The sequence below is a fragment of the Apteryx rowi genome, unplaced genomic scaffold (genome assembly GCF_003343035.1).
Source record: "Apteryx rowi isolate R43461 unplaced genomic scaffold, aptRow1 scaffold_776, whole genome shotgun sequence".
NCBI classification, from domain to species: Eukaryota; Metazoa; Chordata; class Aves; order Apterygiformes; family Apterygidae; genus Apteryx; species Apteryx rowi.
This window is the reverse complement of record NW_020451067.1, coordinates 344,326-363,498: the sequence shown is the minus strand read 5'-3', so window position 1 is coordinate 363,498 and position 19,173 is coordinate 344,326. Positions and strand designations below refer to the sequence as shown.

Sequence of the window (19,173 nt, the reverse complement as noted above, 5' to 3'; positions counted from 1 at the left end):
TTGAAAGACAGACCCCCCAGCGCCTCTGCAGGGGAAGAGCAGTGGCCCCGCTCCCGGCGTGGGGCAGAGTCCCTGTCTCACACTGCCAGGTCCGGGTTGGTGATCTCCAAAAGGGAGACGGGACAGAGGAGAAAATTCCCGTTAGTCAGTGCAAAAAAACCGAGCAGAGCCCCCAGGGCGCCAGGCGAGTCCAGGTGGGAGATGAGGGTGCCAGCGAGAAATACCGTGTGCTCCGTTTGGCCGGCTGTCCCCTGGCAGCTTTTCCGTTCGTTTCGGGAAGAAAAGCCAAACATCATGGCAGGGTTTCGGCCGAGGGCGGCAAGAGCGTTCCCACGGCCTCCCTGGTGGGCAGGTCTCTCCCCATGCCGGCAGGTGCAGAGGCGAGAGCAGGTCGCTCTGCTTTTCTGACACTGTCTCTCCTGGATGTTATTTTTTTTTATCCTTTAAATTAAAAAAACAAATAAAAATAATAAAATAAAATAAAAAAATTCGCCGTTGTCCCAAGTGGATTCAAGTTTCTGGGTTTATTTTTATTTTTTTTTCTTCTTGAGGAATTTAAAGTCAGCCCAAAACTCCAGACGGGGCGGGTGGGACAGGGAGAGGAGGTACAGCAGGTATAGCAAGGTGCCCTGCAAAGACAGAGAGATGGTCCCGTGTGAGCGCCGGCACAGCACGGCCTGCGCCGCGGACGCAGGAGCGACAGCCGCCCCATCCCACCCCGTGCCAGCCGGGAGATCGGAGAGAAGCAGTCGTTCGTCGAGCTCTGTCTCGGCTGGCACAACGCCGCGCTTCAAAACCAGCACGCGCCGGCGGGGCACGAAGGCGGATGCAGCCGGGGCTCCCGCTCGCTTTGCTGCGGCCGGGTTCGCGTCAGAGCAACGCGAGTCCTGCCGCCTCCCCACCACCTGCCCTTCTGCCCGGAYCCCTCCTGGCCCCCAGCAAAGGGGTTTCCTGCCCGTCCAGCTCTCGGCCCGTAGCCTGCACTTCGCTGCCTGCTTCAGACGCATCTGCTCCCCTCCAGCGGCCAACGCGCTTTGGAGCATGCTTGAGAAAGGAGCTGAGACGATCTACCCTCCTGCCTGCACCAGGAGAGCACAGGTCCTTCCACGAAACCTCTTGGGGGTTAGCGTCGCTACAAAAGCCCCACCGAAGGCCCAGAGCTAACGCCGTAGAAGAGAAAGCCCTGCAGACCAGAGCAGCCAAACGAAACGGGCTCACCCCGAAAACAGCCGCTTTCCCCATCCCCGGCACGAGGCCGAGGCGGCGCTGGGCACGCCGCCTCCGCAGCCCGGCTCACCTTAGAGAGAAGTCAGCAAGCACGCYCAGTGGGTCAATCAGAAGGATGCTCTGGGCAAGATCTGTTCACTTCAAACCATGAATCTATACAGCTGGCGAGAGGAGAGAGCGTCACACGCCGTACCGCACAGCGCCTGCCCCCCTCACATCACATCCCCTCCATCTGCTTGGACAGGCCACTTGGTGCTCCACCGCCAGGGAGAAGCAGGCAGTGGCATGTGCCACCTGCCTGGTTGCTGTCCCCTTCCCCCCAGCGTGGGCCCTGTGCTGCGTCCCATCACCCCGCTGTCTCCCGGACAGAGCTGAAGCAGGCATGCCGCCTCGGCGCCCGCGCGGTACCTTTTGTGATAAATGCAGAGGCAGGGCAGCCTGGCTATCGTATCCCCCTGCAGCAGCTCCTCCAAGCAGATCACGCACTCGCCAGCGTCCTTGGTCAGCACGTCATCTGGGAGGGGAAGAGAGGGGAGCAGTGAGCGGCGCTGTGCCACGGCGTCGCCCTTCCGGCGGCCCGCGCGGAGCTGGGAAGCAGGGAGGAGAGGTGCCCCAGGCACAGCCCTGATGGAGGGGAGGCCGCAGCCACGTCCGCGGAGGCAGAGCGGCTGGAAATGAGCAGCCGAGCGGCGGCAGCGCTAAGCACTCGCTGGCGGGAGGCCCAGGTGCAGACACGGAGCCGAGATGGGGCTGGGGCGGCTGCAGCACCCAGGAGGGGATGTCGAGGAGGACAACGTGAAAGGAGCCGAGGGGTGCCAAGGTCCAGCTCTCCTGGGTTTCCCCTGGAGCCGGGCCTTGCTGGTCCCCCACCAGAAGAAGCAGGTTGTGCTCTGCGGACGTGCCAAGCTCCGGCCCAGCGGATAAGAGGCAGCAAACACAATCCCTATCCCTGGTTTCCAAGAAAGCGTCACCAAGGAGGGCGTGAGGGTCACCCCTCCCTGAGCAGCCAGGGGAGAGGACGGGAGATCCAGAGCAACTGAGCCCCAGAGCCTGCAGACCCCGTGCTCAGCCCACGAGACCTCGCTGCCAGCCAGGCAGGGTTTAAATTACCCCCAGGAGGAAGGCAAGCGACCCTTTGGAGCGTCAGCCTTGGAGGACACACGTCCCCTGCCCTCACCAGGCAGGACACCCGGCCAGGATGGCTCCCTCCGGCCCGGCACGCCGTGGCGAGCAACACGGGGAGGGGGCAGGGCTCCCCGTGTCCCAAAGCAAAAGCGAGGGGCGAGGCGAGGCCCGGGAGGAGGAGAGCGGCGCAGGGGCCAGCGAGCTGCGCCGGTCAGCTGGAGCACAGCCCTCTTGGCACGCCAGCAGCTCGCTGAGCCGCGCCGTCTGTCCGAGCCGCCTGCAGCGAGCGTCTCTCTCTAGCCTGCTCGGAGCCGCCCCAACCCAGCAGGACGCTGCGTCCCCCGCGCAGCCTGGCCGCGGGCCCTTACCGTTGTAGGAGAGGCGAGGTTTGCTCAGACACATGATAAAGTGCATTTCCATCTCGTCAGAAGCCACGGATTTGGAGCAAATGGGGCACTTGAAACCTGGAGGGAGAGCAGAGAGAAGAGCCATTAGCGAGCGGAGGAGAAGAGCCCGTCTCCAGCTTGCCCGCGCCCGGGGAGCCAGCGAGCCAAGCGCCGGGCACCCGGCCTGTGCCCTCCCCGCACGCGGGACCCCGCAGCGGGCAGCCCCCTCACCTGCCGCCTGCATGGTGACCCGCACTCCACGCAGCACCCGCCGGCGGCCGGCACGGCGGGCGCATGCTCGTGCTGGGTGCGCGGCCGCCAGCAGCGCCGGCGCGGGGGACAGCCACCCGACCCGGCACGCCGGTCGTCCCCGTGCCCAGCTCGCAGAGGGCACGGGGAGCGTGCCAAGGCAGCGCACACGTGGCCATCAGCTGCTCCTGAGCCTTAAAGGGCGAGCAGCAGCCGCGGCGCGCAGCGCCCAGGCGCAGCGAGCCCGTCCGGGAGCCCGGGGGCACGTCCCCCTGCTGAGGACAGCAGCCACCTCTGCGGCCATCGCCAGCTCTGTCCCATGCCACCGCCCCGGGAGGTGGTCGCAGCCGTCCCACATCACCCCCGAACCGATCGCTCCCGTTCTGCTCCGAGCCCTCTCCCAAACCCCGCGGCCAAYGCTGCCCGGCTCCGGCCCCCGGGCTCAGCCTGACCCTCTGCCCGGCTCCGGGCCCCCGCCGCCGCTCCGCGTTCGCCCTCCCCTTCGCCCCCCACTCTCCCAGCCCGCCGGCCGCCGCAGCGCTGCCACCAGGCTGATCCCATCACCCTCTGGCCCTCTCACTAATCTCACTTGAGCTCTTTGTCTCATTTCTCTGATCGCAACCCAGAGCAATTAAGAGCCATCTGGGAACTGCATTATCCTGATGCTTTTGCCTCCTTCCAGACAACCGGAGGCACTTCCTAACTAGGGGATCCAGCTCGGCTCTCCGGCATCCCATTAGCACACATCCGTACCCCATTTACGGCCCTTTAACTAGTTTTCAAGCAACGGGGACAAAGTCCAAATTCAATCAAGTTCAAGGAATTTTGCAAGCAAGATAACTTGGAAGGGGGTTGCAAAACACACTGCCAAGGACGGGGGGCTCCCTGCGCGCACGCTGCTGTGAGCAACGGCAGACGCGCTCGGGACAGCCCAGGCTCTCAGCGGCCGAGTCAGAAACGCTGAGAGGAGGAGAAGGAGCCTATTCTGCGCGGGGAACCGCAGCTCTCCGCAGCACCGGCCCAGCAGCCTGCTTTCAAGCCCACGATGGGCCCTTCTCGCCTTTTGCTTTATCCCAAGTTTTTTCCACTTCTGGCGGCAGTTTTAGGCTCGCAAGCAGGGCACRGCACCTGCACAGCAGGGCCAGCACGTCCGCACGTGACGCCGTGGAGGAGGCACCCAGGTGCTGACTGCAGCCCTTTGCCCCCGGCTAAGCCCAGCCCATCGCCGATAAAACAGCCGAATTGCAAAGGACTCGCGCAGAGATCGCTGCCGCCCTGCCGCGAAGGGACCCTGCGGTCAGGACAGTGCTGGGGTCGCTCATCGCCCTTAGTGGCCCYGACCCGCCTGACCCGGCCTCCCCTCGCCCCTGCCGGTGGCACGGTTGGCTTGCCGCCCCCGCCGAGCGAGCCGGTCCGAGTGCAGCGCGCGGACGAGCTCAGCGCAGCCCAACTCGCAGGCGAACGCGCGCAGGCCACCGCCGCCGCCACGGATTTGCACCAGAATATCTAGAAATTCCCTGTCTGCAGAGAGGCAGAGGGTAATCTAAGGACCTGCCTTCTAAAAGCAGATCAGGTTTGACTGCAGTGCCGCTTAAAGGCTTTCTTCATAGATATGCAAAGCCTGTCCAGGAAAGAAGAGAAAAGCAATGCGCACAAATTATCGAAGGATGAATCCGATTTTTGTTTGCCACCAAACGGCCGTGGCGAGGGCACCCTGCCTTCGCGGAAGGGAGAAAGTACTCGCGGCTCTAACAGGAGCGAGTTCAGACCTTTGCTGTGCGAACAGCCAGGATAACTGTTCGACACCTGCACRCGCTCTCATTAGTGACGGTGATAAATACAGATTATTTTGCAATTTCCAAAATGAAGAAGCCTGGGATGGAGACGCCAACCCTCCTGCCCCTCTGGGGGGTGGTTATCTCCCAGGAAAGCACAGCAAGGGCCAGCATCACGGATGGTTTCGGATAGGGAAGAAGAGGAGGAATCAACGCTAAAGAGAGCTGCAAAGCCACGGAGCCTCTCGAGTCTGGCAACTGGTGGCAAATAACCCCGAGCCCAGGAGAAGCGGCGGCCCCTCCGCGTCCGGCTGGGCTGCAGCCTGACACCAGAGCAGCTCTGATCCAGCACCCGGCCGCAGAAAGCCCCCGCGACCCAGCGGAGCAGGGCTGGGGCGGGGGGCACAGTCCGGCCACCCGCGTCCCTGCCTGGCYGGGCTCCCTGCCGCATCGGCGCTCCGTGGCCAAGCCCCAGCCGAAAGGGCAGAGCCGGGAGCCCAGCCCTAAGCCGCGTGGACGGCAGGGGTCAAACTGTCTTATCTTCAGCCTAAATTTACTCCCGACCGATTTATACCTGTCTCTTCTTGTGTCAGCAGTACCCATTAGCTTAAATAGCTTTTTTTGCCTCCCAAGTGCTTACCCTCCTGGTATATTTATAGAGAGAGCTCGGATCGCCTCCAAGCCTGCCTTTCGCAGGCCCGAACCAGCCTCCCCTTGCGAGGCACGTTCCCCGGCCCCTCGCGGCCCGTCCCCGGCTGAACCGATCCCGCACGAACGCGGCGGCTCCGCGCCGCCCCACGGGCGCTGGGCCCCGCCGCGCTGGCCCAGGGGAAGCAGCGGGGATCAGTTTCCGACGGCGAAGTCCCTTGCAYGCGGCTGGGTGGGCTGGAAAGGGCCCGGCGAGAGCCTCAGCGGAGGCAAGCCCGGCAGAAGGCTCCCGTCGGAAAAGCTGTTGTAGCCGAGAACGTGGCGGATGCAGCAAGGAACGCGCAGAGCCCCCAGCAGCTCCGTTCGGTAATTTCCCCCCCCGTAACGCAGAGCCTGCCAAGGAGAACATGTTATATTACAGAAAGGAGGGGAAGAGGGGGTTGCCCTGGTGCCCGCCAACCCCGCCGCCGCGCCAGCGCCGCCTTATCCAACCCGGAAGCTTCGCGGTCTCCCGCGGGTTCAAGCTGCAAAAGGCTTTCCAGATCGGCGGCTCGCTGCCAAGCCGGAGCGAGCGTCTGACGAGCGTTCGCACCCCGCGCCGGTGCCGCGCGCCCTGCCGAGCCCCCGCGCGATCCCCCAAGCGGGACGCATCCGGGCTGCCGGCTGAGCGCTCGGCAAAGCCCTGGCCGACTGCGAGGGCCGAGGCCGGGAAAGGGCCCGCAGCCCTTTAAGACCTCCTTTCCTCCGGAGCTGGCGGTTGGGAAACAGCACTCCGAAGCCCCCGGCCCCCCCTTTTTCCGTGCTGCCGATGCGCTATTTTAAACAGCTGCCCCAGATCTGCCGGCTCCGGCAGCACCTGAAGGGGTCGTAGGGCTGAAGGGGTCGTAGGGGACGGGCAAGCGGGGCCCGGGAGACGGCTCGGGCACGGCAAGGAGGGGGCCTCGCTCCTTGGGGCAAAGCCGACAGGTCCAGGCGTCGAGGAAGGAGCACGGCCCTGTGCCGGCTGCCGGGGAGCAGCCCCAGCCGCAGGACCCGCCTGTCGGGGGTCTCGGAGACCCTCGTTAGCTCCAACCATCTCAGCGACCTCCCTGGGCGTCAGAGCCCGCGAGGGGCAGGCGTGGGGTGACGCGGGGCCCCGGCCCCCCCCCCCCCCAGCAGATCCGGAGGGCAGAGACGTTTCGAGAAAGGGGAAGGAGCTGGATAAACAGAGCTCGTCTCCCACCGGGGCTAAAAGGAGCAGGCGGCGTTCGCGCTGCCCCAGCCCCAGCTCCCCGCAGCCTGCTGTGTCCGTGCTGTGCCACCTACAAGAAGATCTACGCGTGGTCACAACCCTGCTTTACAGCCCCGAAACTGCATGCGTTGAGGTCGGTTGGGATCCTGGATGCTATGGTAAAAATCATCCAAGTTTGACATCCCAAACACCCAGAAAACAACCCAGTGCAGGAAGCAACGGCGCCTCGGTAAATCAGTCCAAACGCTCCCAAGCTCTGCTTGATACCTTCAAGCCCGTGAGCAGCGTGCTCCAGCCACACGACACCAGCTGCCAAACGGGTTTTGGGGCTGAGCCAAGCACAGACTTTCCCGGCTCTGCGTTTCGCGACACGGGGGGCAAAAAAATCTCGTGAAAACGCAATCACACGAATTCCCCTGCCGGAGGTGAAGCGAGGGACGGAGCAGCCCGCCAGCCCCGTGCAGGGGGCCGCTCCGCACCCCAGCTGCCTGCACAAATACTTGGCATTGCAAAGGCAACTGTTTGCGTCCCCTTCGACACCAGGCGCCAGAGACACGGAGAGCAGGGAGAGCAGGAGCGGGGGGCACTGCAACGAGAAGGACGGTCTGCGTTTCCGGAGACAGGGCCGAGAGGGTCGGCGCGTGGTGAGACGCGGCCTCCTGCATCGGGGCTGCGGAGGAGAGGAGGGAGTTGAGCCGCCCTGGGGCCGGCTGCCAGCCGTCAGAGCAGGATGTCTGTCCAAAATCCAGAGGTCACCGCTTCCTGAGGGACACAACGGCTGTGACGAACGCCGCCCCGTGGGTGCCCCGGGAGCTGGCCTCGCTGCAGCCCCCCRGCCAGCGGGYGCACGGCCTCGCCGGGCTGCCTCCRGCCCCAGGCGCCCACAAGCACCCATGCCCAGAGCTGGGTTTGCACCCACGGTTCGGCAGTGCCCGAGGCACGTGGGCTGGGAGAAGCRGCCGGGGGCTCTCTGCGGCACTGGGAGGTACTGGGAGATACTGGGAGGCAGAGCTATTGCAAAGGAAGGGCTAGAGCACCGCCGTGGCTGGTGTCTCTGGGGAAATCACAGGTGGTGGGACAAGGCCCACCGCTGTCTCCAGAGCTGGTGGCCCAATTAGCAGGATGCCACCACCCCAGGCCGTGCTGGGAGACTAGCAGTGAGTGGGCATCATGCACAGGGAGAGGGTCTGGGAATGCCTGGAGCCTCTGGCACGGCACAGCACAGCACACCTGGGAGGCCAGGACTGCTGAGGATGAGGCAGAGCTGATGTTCTTGAGGCTGATGCTCATCCGCCCCAGCAGGCGCTTCGAGGGCAAACAGCCCTGACCGCTAGCGCCGGGAGCAGCCCGCGGGATCCTTCTCCAGCTGAGTGGCAGCACAAAAAGGACTCCGGCTCCGGGGACGCCGAGCCCTGGCCCGCAGCACCGCCACCGCCTGCGTTTCTCTGCCCGACAACAGCACAAGCTGAGCCCGGCACGTCGGAGCATCCGTCTCCGTTTCAGGCAGCGAGACAGGTGTTGGTGTGGGGTCTCGGAGCCCGTCCRACAGATGAAAGGGCTGTTCCCCATTCAGCAGGCCCCCTCCGGGCCATGGTATTTTCCACATCCCCCGAAATCCCAGTTAATTTATCCTGCCTAAGCTGCCAGCCCGAGCGACACAGGAGATTACATTTTGACAGCTGCTCATGGAAAATTCAGCTCCCTCCCTCCTCCCGGAGCCCTTTCCGCCCTCCTGCCACACACTGAAAAAAAGACGGAGGAAGGGCCCAGCCATTCCTCCTCGCCTGGGCCCCGTACGCGGGGGCGCAGGCTCCGGGGACGCCCCTTCGCCCTCCTGCCCGCGCAGGCAGGGCGGCTGGCGCTGCCCCCGGGGCCTGCCCCCTCCAGCCTGCGGCACGGAGACCTGAAGCTGGCACGGCTTCCCCACRCGCAGGCAGGCGTGCGGGCAGAGGCATGTGTGTGGCAGGCACCGGGGCACAAGCTCGTGAGAGGGGACACTGCCGGGCAGGAGGGACGCTGGCCACCAACCAACGTGCCATTGATAGCTGGGGACAGATAAGGGAAGGGTTTGCTGGAGGCAGAGGCGGGGGGCTGCATGCAGGGCACCAGCTCCCTCCCGCCCCATCCGCCAGCAGYGAGAAGAAGGGGGAGACGGGGAAGAAGAGGTGGAAGAGAGCGTTTGGGGGCAGGGGAGACATGCTGGAGGGGAATGGGAGGAGACCACGTGTCAGGGACTGGCCACCCTGCTCACAGCTCTCAGGGCCGTTTCCCCTCTGGAGACACCGTCTCTCTAAGCAGARAGATCAGGACATAGGCAGCAGGTTTCCCCACGATCTCCCCCTCCAAGCCTCTCTGCCTCCTAGCAAAGTGCCTGAGATTAACCCATAGGGCCACTTCCAAACCGCCTTGGGGCTAGCAGGGACCTGCCACTCTCAGGTCCTGCTGGGTCCCACCAGCACGAACTTCACAGGCAGTCTGTGACAGTCCCAGCTGGAATCCCCCCTCCACCACCGAATCTCTCCTGGAGCTGTCTCTTCCCATGTGCCGGCTCCTCCTGAAGGACTGCTGACCTGCGAACTCACTGGTGGCACGCAGGATTTGAGGACAAGGTACGCCGCAGGAGACTTTGAGAAAGCCAAGGGCTTTCCAGGGCTGCAAGACATACATTGGCAGGTGATATCATCTCTCCAATGGCTTGGTCTAGAAACCGTGAGCAAGCAGTACTTATGCTCTCAAAGGGCTAGTGCCCTCTGAGTATTTTTAGGAAGGTTAGATGGTTAATTTTAGAGAGCCACATGAAGCAGAGCTGGGAACCTTTGAAGACTCCACCAGGTCCTAACAGAGCTGAAAAAGCCCGATAGTTAACYCTGGTGGTGCCAAAAGCACCACAGCTCAGGCCTGGAGGTTTTAGGGTAGCGGGAGGTTAAAGACACATTTCCAGCAAACACGGCCTTAAAAACACAGCCAAGGTTATACTTGATTTGGAGCTGTTCCCAAAGCAGGGATAGGAAACTCCTGTCTCCTCCAGCCTGCCCTCTGCCTTCCTCACGCTGGTAGCCCGTACCCAGTGAGTCCACCCTGCAAAGCTGGACCCCAGCCATGCCCACACAGTGCTTATTAAGGATGCTAGCAAGCCCCAAAATGCAGCCCCCCCCCCCCACACACACATACATCCACTCAAAGTTTTCCCCTGATGCAGGGAGAAGTGCAGCAGACAGAGCAGTTGTGCCGCCACGGTCACCCAGAGCCCTCGAGAAGGAGCAGATCTGACGTGGCGCGGCCCTGCACGGCTCCAGGCACTGCCATTGGGTTTGTGCTGATGCACAGGAAAAGCAACACTATTGCCCAGGAACGCCAGCCGGCCTCCCACTGATGCAGCCTGCTCCCCACACTTTTCTCCAGGCTGGGTCACATCCACCTTGCCCAGCCAGGCCTGCTCCTTCTGGCCTCCAAGATTTGGGTCAGTGAGGAACGTCAGAAATTAAGAGCCATTTTGGTGCAGGTTATCCTGCAATGGTGCGTTCTATCAGTGCTTCAAGGAACTGGCACACATCTTCCCTGGGAAGAGCTGCTGCCCGCAACAGGGACACACATGATCTCCTACATCAGTGACACATCAGAAAACACAGGACTTGCACAGTCTAATCGGTCCTTGCAACACAACGGTAGGGATTTCCACACTGCAGTAAAGCCAGGCCCCCAGGACACTGTGTTTCTACAGGTGATGCCTGCAGCAACCCACATGGCTCAAAGAAGCCACCAAGCACTGCGATGGGGTCAGCTGCACCTTCTCCTTCCCAAAGCCCTCAGTGGACATCTTGCCTGGGTGCCACATGCTGAAAGACCAGAGCAAAACCCCCAAGCCCACGTGACAAAGTGACACAGATGCCATCCACTTCTACCCCAGGCAGACATCTGGAAGAGAGCAAACAGGAAGGACGCGACAGCCCGTCACCTAGATAAAACAGACAGCGCGGCAAGACAAGAGGCACCAGGCAGCCCTGACAAGAGGATCAGAGGCGAGCGGCGAGAAGGCAGCACGCCTGCCACGAGCACTCGGCAGCACAGGTTATCTCCGGAGATGCAATCCGGGACACATCTGTGAACGGAGCATCACCTTCACCTCTTGCCCTAGTTGCTGAGCACCAGCCCATGCGGTGCCCCGGTTTGCAGCTTCCGCTCCACCGTGATGGTGCAGCCTGGTCCCTCCGATCCCCAGTGACGGGCCCACCTAGGCTAGTCTTGGCCAGGTCCCGGTGCTTAGGTTTGTTCCTAGCAATGCCGGGCTAGATCCTGGGAATGGAAAATGCTGCACCTGACCTTCTGAGAAAGGCTCCCTCTTAGGGGACAGGTGAGATGCCGTCCACAAAAGCCGTAACACCATTCCCAACAGCAGAGAAAGGCACATACGGTATTTGCACACACTCTCCAAACCCTCTGTTAGTTAGATGTGCATCCAGATGGCCTATAAATGTAATCAGAGGCAATTTTATTAATAATTCCTTCCTTTATTTCTGAAATCACATCAGATTCCTCCAGAGAAGATGAGGCAGGGAGCTTCCCTGAGAGCACAGCACAAAGCATCRTGATTATAACCCCTCTGCCGATGCTTTTGCTGTGTGAAGAGGCTGCTCCTTTCTAAGGCGAATGCAGCAGAAGAGCACACAGGATGCACGGCGGAAAGAGAAAGCTTTTACACCCACAGGCTGAGGCAGCACCCTCCAGCTGCAGCCCCRTAACCTGGGTACCGAGTCCCTGAACTAACTCGGCACAGAGGGCAAAGAGGGGGATGGAGGGACCTCGCAGGGGGTCGAAGAAAAGGCTTCCCAACAGCAAAAGCTTTGCTGGCACCACCCAACACTTTGCCCCCGAAGCTTCAGCGTGTGCAGCAGGCCACGCAGCCATGCAACGATCCCAGGCTGCGCAGGGGCCTCTTTGGTCAACAAAGCTGTGAAGTTTCCAGCCTTGCCCGCTGTGCCCAGACTCTCCATAGATAACTTACAGGTTGAGACTAGGTCACTTCAGGATCGGTTACAGCACTGATAGAAGAAGGGGCATTGCCCAGGCATTTGGAGACCCTGGATCTATTTCTAGTGGATGGCCTAAATGTAGGGAACAGCGCTTCACCGCTGAACTGCACCCTGAGCTACAAGAGGAAAATGCTCAAGTCAGAGCTTGTGGGGTATGACCAGCTCTGAACGGAGGAGGAAAGCAGGAATCCCTGAGAAACCTGGCCAGGAGAAGGATGCATGAAACCATGCATTAACCATTTGCAGCTCAAAAGCTCCATGACTTGCTCCATGATGCAGGGTCCAAGCAAATGGATACAACGCAGTCTGGATATGGCCAACCTGCAGCCTGGAGCTTCTCTCACTTCGGCTCAGCCTGCTGGTGCCTCCTGCCCCAGCCTGCTGGAAGCGCAGGAGATGTAGGAGTGAACCAGCAAGCAGAGCAGGAACTACGAAGGGCTGGCTCACTGCAGAGGGGCCGTGCTGGGCTGAAGCTTAGGTTAAAGTGTCATCAGGCACACAGGAGTTCAGCCCCCAGCCCCCATGCAGTCTCTGCCCTCCTAAACCCAGCCCTGTCCAGAGTCTGCAGGGAGAAGACATCCCAGCAAAGCTGTTGAAACGAGGATCAGATTCTGCTCCGTGCTCTTCTGCAAGGGTATTTCTCGCTCTTGAGGAAGCAGCAGCTCTCGCAGCCTTTCRGTACTCACTGTTCCTGGAGCCTCTGGGAGTCTGTGCACGGCTGCAGGCGGTTGTGCGACGCAGATGTGTGTACCTTACCGATCCCACAAAGTACAGAATAACATTTACAGAAGGGATTACTGACTGCCCAAGATCCCACCTACCGCAGCGAACGAAGCCAGGAGCCCTGTGAGCCTTGTTCAGCAGGAGCTGGCTAAACACACTCCAAAACACAGCTGGCCAAAATACCCCTGCCCCAGGAGCAGTGCCTGGTTGCCAGCAGAGCCACGTCACTCTCCCTGTGCCCTGTCACCCCACAGGACATGGCAGCAGAGGGCCATCCTTTGAGCTCCTCCTCAAGAGAGCTTAGGGTAAGCCTCAGGCTTTCAGATGTCTGCTGGAGGTCTGGTAACCTCAGCCAACCAGCCCTTCTCCATGTCTCCAGAGAGCATCCTGGGCTCCCATCCAAGGGCCTTCCTTCCAGCAGCTCCTTGGCTTCATGGGAGCCCTGCTGACTTACACCAGGTGAGGATGCAGCCTGGCATGAGATAAAGGCAGGAAATACTTGGTCCAAAAATGCAGTGGAAGAGAAGTCCTGATGCCTCCTCACTGAAGGAACTCCAAGCATCAGGCTTCATCAAGCCTGCTCCAAAGCAGACAAAAWTTCCCAAGCATCCTATCTTCCCTCTCAGCTTCTCCAACATTTCCAAGTGAACCAGCACCAGGTGGAAGCTAGAAGACATGGATCATCTTTAAAAAACAATGCTAGTGAGAGGAGGGAAAAATATATATAGTCTTTCAGTTGGGCCCTAGTCAGTCAGTTAGTCTGAAGCAGAAACATGTGATCATTTAATTTAAAGCCTGGATGGAGTCTGCTGCCTCTGAAACACCCTGTCAGCTGTGGTCAGATGGCCAGCAAGGCTGGGCTGGGCCAAGCAAAACACAYGGCTCACATACCCCGGGAGACAGGGTGAGCCGGGCTGGGAGCACTGTGGGAAGTTGGGGTCACCCCTTTCTGTAGCAGAGACCCTCCTAAGTCTCCTAAATCTCACAGCACTACTCCAAACCCATCTTTAGATGCAATGAGCAGGCTTCACTAACCTTCCCCCAGCCACRAGCCTCCTGCAAGTAGGACAGTGGAGATCCCAAATCTGCTCTTCACAGCTTGACGGATGCTGCTTTTGAGGCTAGAGAGGGACTCAAAGTTGTCTCCTCTTTCCTTACCCCTCGTGAGCATGAGCGCAACCCCAGCACAGCCCAGAGAGGCTCTGCTACATCCTAGCCCCATCCCCAGCTCCCAGAGTCCTTGGGTCCTGGCAGGTTTCAGACAGCCTAAGTTCTTACATACAGAAAATGAAGCGCAATGCGGGAACCGGAAGCAGTACTAGTGCCGGGACACATGTAGAGGTTTAACTCCACTTTTGCTCAAAGTCGGAGCAGGCATAGAAGAAGGAGATGGCAAACATGATCAAAACAGACACACTCCAACAGTGACAGGAGCTTGCAGTGATCCTGCTGCAGCCCGAGGGGGTAAGTGACCACGGATGAGTCATCCTCCTTGCTAGCTGAGGGAGGGAAATCTGCAGAGCCCAGATACTCAGACCCAACCTCTCCTACTTGGCTAGAAAATAAATTCCCTATTAGTTTAAGGGGGTCTCATTGTTTGAAAGCAATGGTCCCAGGACAGCACACAAGGCAGCACGTAAGCAGGGCACATCCCCGTCAAGACATTGCCAGCACTACAGCAAAACCGCTTGGGCATCACAGGGATCTGGTAGCTGAGGACCTCCACTGCGATCCTCTTCCTAGAGCATCACCTAACATCAAGGTGACATTTCACAGACCTCTGAACATCTGGCTGGGCCACTGGGTGCTCTAATAAAGTACTTAACATTCAGCCACAGCTTCAGAGGAGGTGCAGGCACAGCAGAACAGCCACCAAATGTCCCGCCTGGAGAGGACATCTGCCTCAGCCCCAGCTGCCACCCAGCCGTCCTCTCGGAAGCATTGAGACTCCTCCCTACCAACCACTCATCACATCACCAGGGGTTCATGAAACTTATTCATCCAGCCACGCTCCAGTTAGTTTATGCACGTCAGAGATATCCACCCAACGATATCCTTCACCAGCAGCCTTCCATCGAGCCATCCCAGCATGCCTCTCCTGGAGAGTGAACGGCATCTCCCCACTGTCCATCTCTTCCTCTCACACAGCGCATCCTCCGCGGCCTCCGTGCCTGCCAGGGACAGCCTTCYCATGCCACTAACCGTCCCCTGCTTCACTCTGGACCGACTCCTGTTCCCACTGTGTCACTGTTAAATTGGCTTCCGCGGGGACCTGTTTTCTTATCACGCTGGCTCGACTCTTTGCGCGCGGTATTCCCCCGGGAGCACAGTTCAGTACGCGCGGGGTAAACTAGCCACCTCATGCAAAGCAGCCCTCATGCAAAGCAGCTCGGAGGACAGAGAGCGGCGCGAGCTAACAGCAAGGTCGGGCAAAGAGCACAAATGGGGGAGGGAGGGCAAAGGAGGAAGGACTTTCACTACAGTAATTTTYGCAGCGACTCAGGTTTCTCCCGGAAAAGCCTCCACCGCAGAGTTTGTTTTCATGTCACTCAAAACACTGACACGTTACCTGGCCCCAAAGACTAACAGAAATAAATGCTGCCTGGACGAGCTGGGCAGCACAGTGCAGAGTGCTGACAGCACCCCCGCTTCCCTGGCCGCACACGCTGCCGCAGCTCCCTTCAGCCCAGGGCTGGAGGGGAAGCAAACCCAGGGCAAGGCTGAAACTCTGCGGCACACGCCTGCCTCGCTGGGAGAGCAGCGGGCCGCTGCCTGCTCGTGCAAAGCGTGGGAGGTGAGCGCAACCCAGCACGCCTGCTTCAGTTTTCATGAGCAAAGGTTCAGCCGGCAAAGCGCGGCACTGAAGAACGAGCGCATGGGAAACGATGCTGGTTCACACCATCCCTCCATGCTGCAGAGCACTTTTGGTCCCCGTCTCTGCCTAACAGGCAAATGCCAGAGCTCTATCAGGACGAAGCTAAAGAAGATCCCAATCCAGTTGTGCCAAAGTCAAGAACTACAGGAAAAAGCTAAGGCCCTGAGTGCAAGCCAGTTGCTAGACAGGAAGGGTCTTCACACTAGTCATGCCCAAGATCTGAACATAGCCTTTGGGGACCAGCAGGCCGAGGTTCAAGTCTCCCCATGGCCGTAGGGCACTAGACAGCAAGGGAGGAGACCTCAGATCTAATCCTGGCTCTGCCATGGCCTGAGTCACTTCCGCTCTGCACACCTGCCCCCTCCCACACGTGCCGAATTTGGGGCAGAGCTGGGCTCTYGGCAGCTGCGCCCGTGGCTCCCATACCACTGTCTCAACTCATTCACACCCTGGTGGAGCCCAACATCAGAGCGAAGCAGAGCAGCCGGTGCCGCTGCACCATATCAGGGCCTGCAATCCTGCAACACGGAGAGCTGAGTGGCTCCACAGGGCCAGGGCGACTGGCCCTGCGAGGAGGTGAAYGCCGGAGGAGCCCGTCACCACAGGGCTCCTCAGTCTGCAAGAAGAGCCTGCAAAGCCTTGGGATTGAGCAAAGTCACTGGCTGGCCAACGCCAGAGTTAAGAGCAAGCATTCCTGGAACGAATGGCCAGAAACGGATGAATTGGTTAAAAGCAAAGCTGGGCTCTGCTACTTTGGGCATGTCATTGCAAACTGGAGGGGGATGGACAGTAGAGACATTTCTTCATGATCGCTGGAGTTGGGGAAGGCCAGAAGGCAGCTTGCAGCTGCACCAAGGTCCTATCCTCCAACAATGCTGAGCTCCCTCTGCCAGCAAAAGGCTTGCATTAATTGCTTGGAAGCCAGAGCACTYGGCGCCATGCAGGATCAGGCCCAAACCCACTTCCCCTTGCGCAAGGAAATGGTATCAGCTGCAAGGTGCAGATGCAGGAGCTGGAGCCTGCTCAGAAACTGCTCCTTCAGCCAGAGCCCAGCACAGCCCRGCTCTCTGCAGGACACGGCGGCGCCGGGGATGTTCGCGAACGCTATGCTGGTGCTTGGCTGTTGTGTTGTTGACAACGGCAGCAAAAGGGTTCACACGAGCAGCAACACGTAGGCAGGAAAGAGTAAAGCACTTAAGCAGCCTCATTCACTGGCTCCTAAAAAGGGCCACATAAGCGTCCTTCCTTCCAATTCAAGGTTGCAGGGAGGTGGGGAAAGCATAAAGAACGGGTCCACGGCAGAAGCAAAACATCCCACTTTCCTGAGCCCGGAAGGGAGGCAGGGCCACGTGGCTGCCTGCTGGGGGGACGCCAGTCGGACAGCCCCGGGTGACGAGCCAGGTAGAGCACTGCCTGCACCGTTTCCTTCGCCTTTGCTTGGCTTTTGTGGCTGAGACAAAACCRAACTGTTCCTATCGCTGTGTGAGACGCGGCTCCCAAGAGGAGGCTCTGGCAGCGAAGGCCGGGCAAGTCCTGCGGGGACRCAGCCGAGACGGGATGTCCACGGCTTCCAGCCCTGGCTGCACATGAAGCAGTGCTCAGAGAGAAACCCGACGGCGCAGGCAAAGGTGAAGGGACGGTTCTGCTCTATCCTCCTCCCACCCCAGGATTTCCTCGCACCAGATTGAGTCAGTTCAGCTGGCAGAGCCAGCAGAAAGCAAACACGGTTGTAACATCGAGCAGTACCCCAAGGGACATGCTGCAGACTACAAAGCTGGACGAGGCTAATTCTGCCCTAACGCTCAAAGCACCAGGTTTTAGAGACACCTCTGCCTGCTCCTACCCACCCCAACTCCAGCTGTGAACAAGAGATGCAGCAGCAAGAAAACGAAAAAGAATTGGTGCTCCAGCTATAGCACGGGCAAGTCACAAGGGCTGCATCTATCCACTGCCAGCAGATTACATTAAGGGTTTCCTTGTGCTCACCCCTCAGATCCTCACGGAGGGGATGGGGAGGGAAGAAGCAGCACGTCCCATGCACACACCTTAGTTTGGGGCAGAACCTGTGTTGCCTGACAGCTCCCAGCGTTTCTCCCTCCAGCACAACCGCCAGCCCTCCTCTTCCTCAGGCAAGGCGGCCTTGCAACCTGGCTGCAGGATGAATGGGGACACTCCTCCAGGTGGTCTCTGCAGAGCCGGCAGACGGGAGAGCAAAGGAAGGACAAGAGAAGGGCCAAGGACAACACCTGCGAGCGGGATGCAGGATTTGGAGCAGAGGGGATGGGTGGCATCGTGCCGCAGAAGTCCAGGGTTGGGTTGCTGCAATTCAGGATGCAAAGATTTTTTTAGCCAGCTGGTTTCTTATGGGGGTGGCGTGGGAGGAAGGGAAGAAGCAGAACAGATTGCAACACGAGCTGAGGAAAGCCGGAGAGTTGGGAAGGGGCAGGAGATGTAAGAGGAAAGAGGGAGCCCCTCAGGGACATTTGCTCTAGAGCATTCAAAGACATCAAGCCTCAGCACACTGAGGCACCAGAGCCCTACAAGACACCTGCAGCACCGCGCAAGGACACCGAGAAGCAGGAGGGCTATACGGCCGCATGGGGCACGCGGTCCAGAGCCTTCGTCCTTGCATGCACAYCCTCAGGGAAGATGTGCAAACGGCCTCTGCACCCTGAGCATCCTCCCTAAGCCTGCACCACTTGAGTGTTGCCCCTTTTATGGCTGCAACTGCAATTTCTGGCCAAATCACCTAYGCGGCAGGTAGAGAGTGTCCCCTTCCTAGCCCATTGCCCAGGGGTGACCCAGTAGTTAAAGGTGTAGCAAGCCAGACTTGACTTTCAGTGCTGGGACCCCCCTGCTGGGGCCGTACAGCTCGCTCTCTCCCTTCCTCCATGGCTCCAGCCGAGAGCCTCTCTGGGATACGTTGCAAGATCAGTTCCCCCTGGCCCTGGATGAGAAAAGCAAGCCTGGGGTCACCCTGCCTTCCAGTTAGGCCTATCTCATTGTAGAAACACTCCCCCAGCCCCTGAGAACAAACTTCATAAGGAATTGCATGCAGCCAAACGCTAATTTTAGCATCCCAGAGAACAGCAAGGTTAAGCAGAGGGTCCTTGGTGACAGCACAGCAAAAGCATTAACACCTTAGGTGCCCRCAGCTGGGCAGCAGGGCTTGAACGYGCCGAATTACAGATTCATCCAGGGCTCRGGCTAGTCACACATCTGGCCTGGGGACGTTTCACGGCACAGAAAGCTGCAGGGCTGCCCCAGCGCTACCTCCCCGCCTCAAGGGATGCTTGGGGTTTCAAACTCACTAGAGCCAAATTGTCCGATCTCGTTACTTGAGGAGGGTGCTCTTGGCCCCCTTCAGCAGCCAGCCCCCGCCTGCCAGGCGAGCCTACGCGCCCACCAGTGCCGTCACAGCAGCCTCAGCTTGGCTCCTCTGCCAGCTGGGCTCCCCGGCGCCGCCGTCCTCCCCGCAGAGYGGGGCCGCGGTCATGGGAAGCGGCCACCTTCTTGGGGAGCAGCAAGGCAGCGCGTCGGATTAGCTCTGCCACCAAATCACGTCCCCAGGAAGGAGAGGGAGGCCGGTGGCTGGGCTCGCCAGGCGAGCACTTGGGCATCTGTTAGGGGATGACGGACTTACCTCGGCTGCCCTAACGCCAGCTGGCCGCAGATCTCTGCTTCTCTGGTGCAGCAGCAAGGTACCAGCCTCTGGGTTCCCAAACAACCTGCGGGCATGCCTGGGAATTCCTAGAGTCTGCCTGAGTATCCACTTTTTTCTTAGGCACCAAGTATCAAAACTGGTCCCGAGCCACCCTCCAGCCTCATGGCTGCAGACTATTTATATATTTATATTTGCAGGTACCTCCAGAATATTTTATGCATGAAGGGGAAGGTCTGACTG

General features: G+C 59.9%; 1 protein-coding gene across 2 annotated transcripts in view; it reads right to left on the bottom strand.

Annotated features, from left to right (window-relative positions):
• Window positions 1–546: 546 nt before the first annotated feature.
• The window catches only part of ZNRF1 (zinc and ring finger 1), a 31,098-nt gene continuing 12,471 nt past the window's right edge, over window positions 547–19,173 (bottom strand). Inside the window, exons 2-5 of one of the 2 annotated variants that reach the window (XM_026088600.1) lie at window positions 2,721–2,816; window positions 1,636–1,741; window positions 1,298–1,388; window positions 547–629 (exon numbers count right to left, since the gene is read on the bottom strand). In XM_026088600.1, the coding sequence (XP_025944385.1) occupies window positions 1,331–1,388; window positions 1,636–1,741; window positions 2,721–2,816 (260 nt within the window). In that variant the 3' untranslated portion in view covers window positions 547–629; window positions 1,298–1,330. Of the gene's footprint in view, window positions 630–1,296; window positions 1,389–1,635; window positions 1,742–2,720; window positions 2,817–19,173 lie in introns of those variants that run through there. The other variant, XM_026088601.1, reaches the window with a different exon arrangement.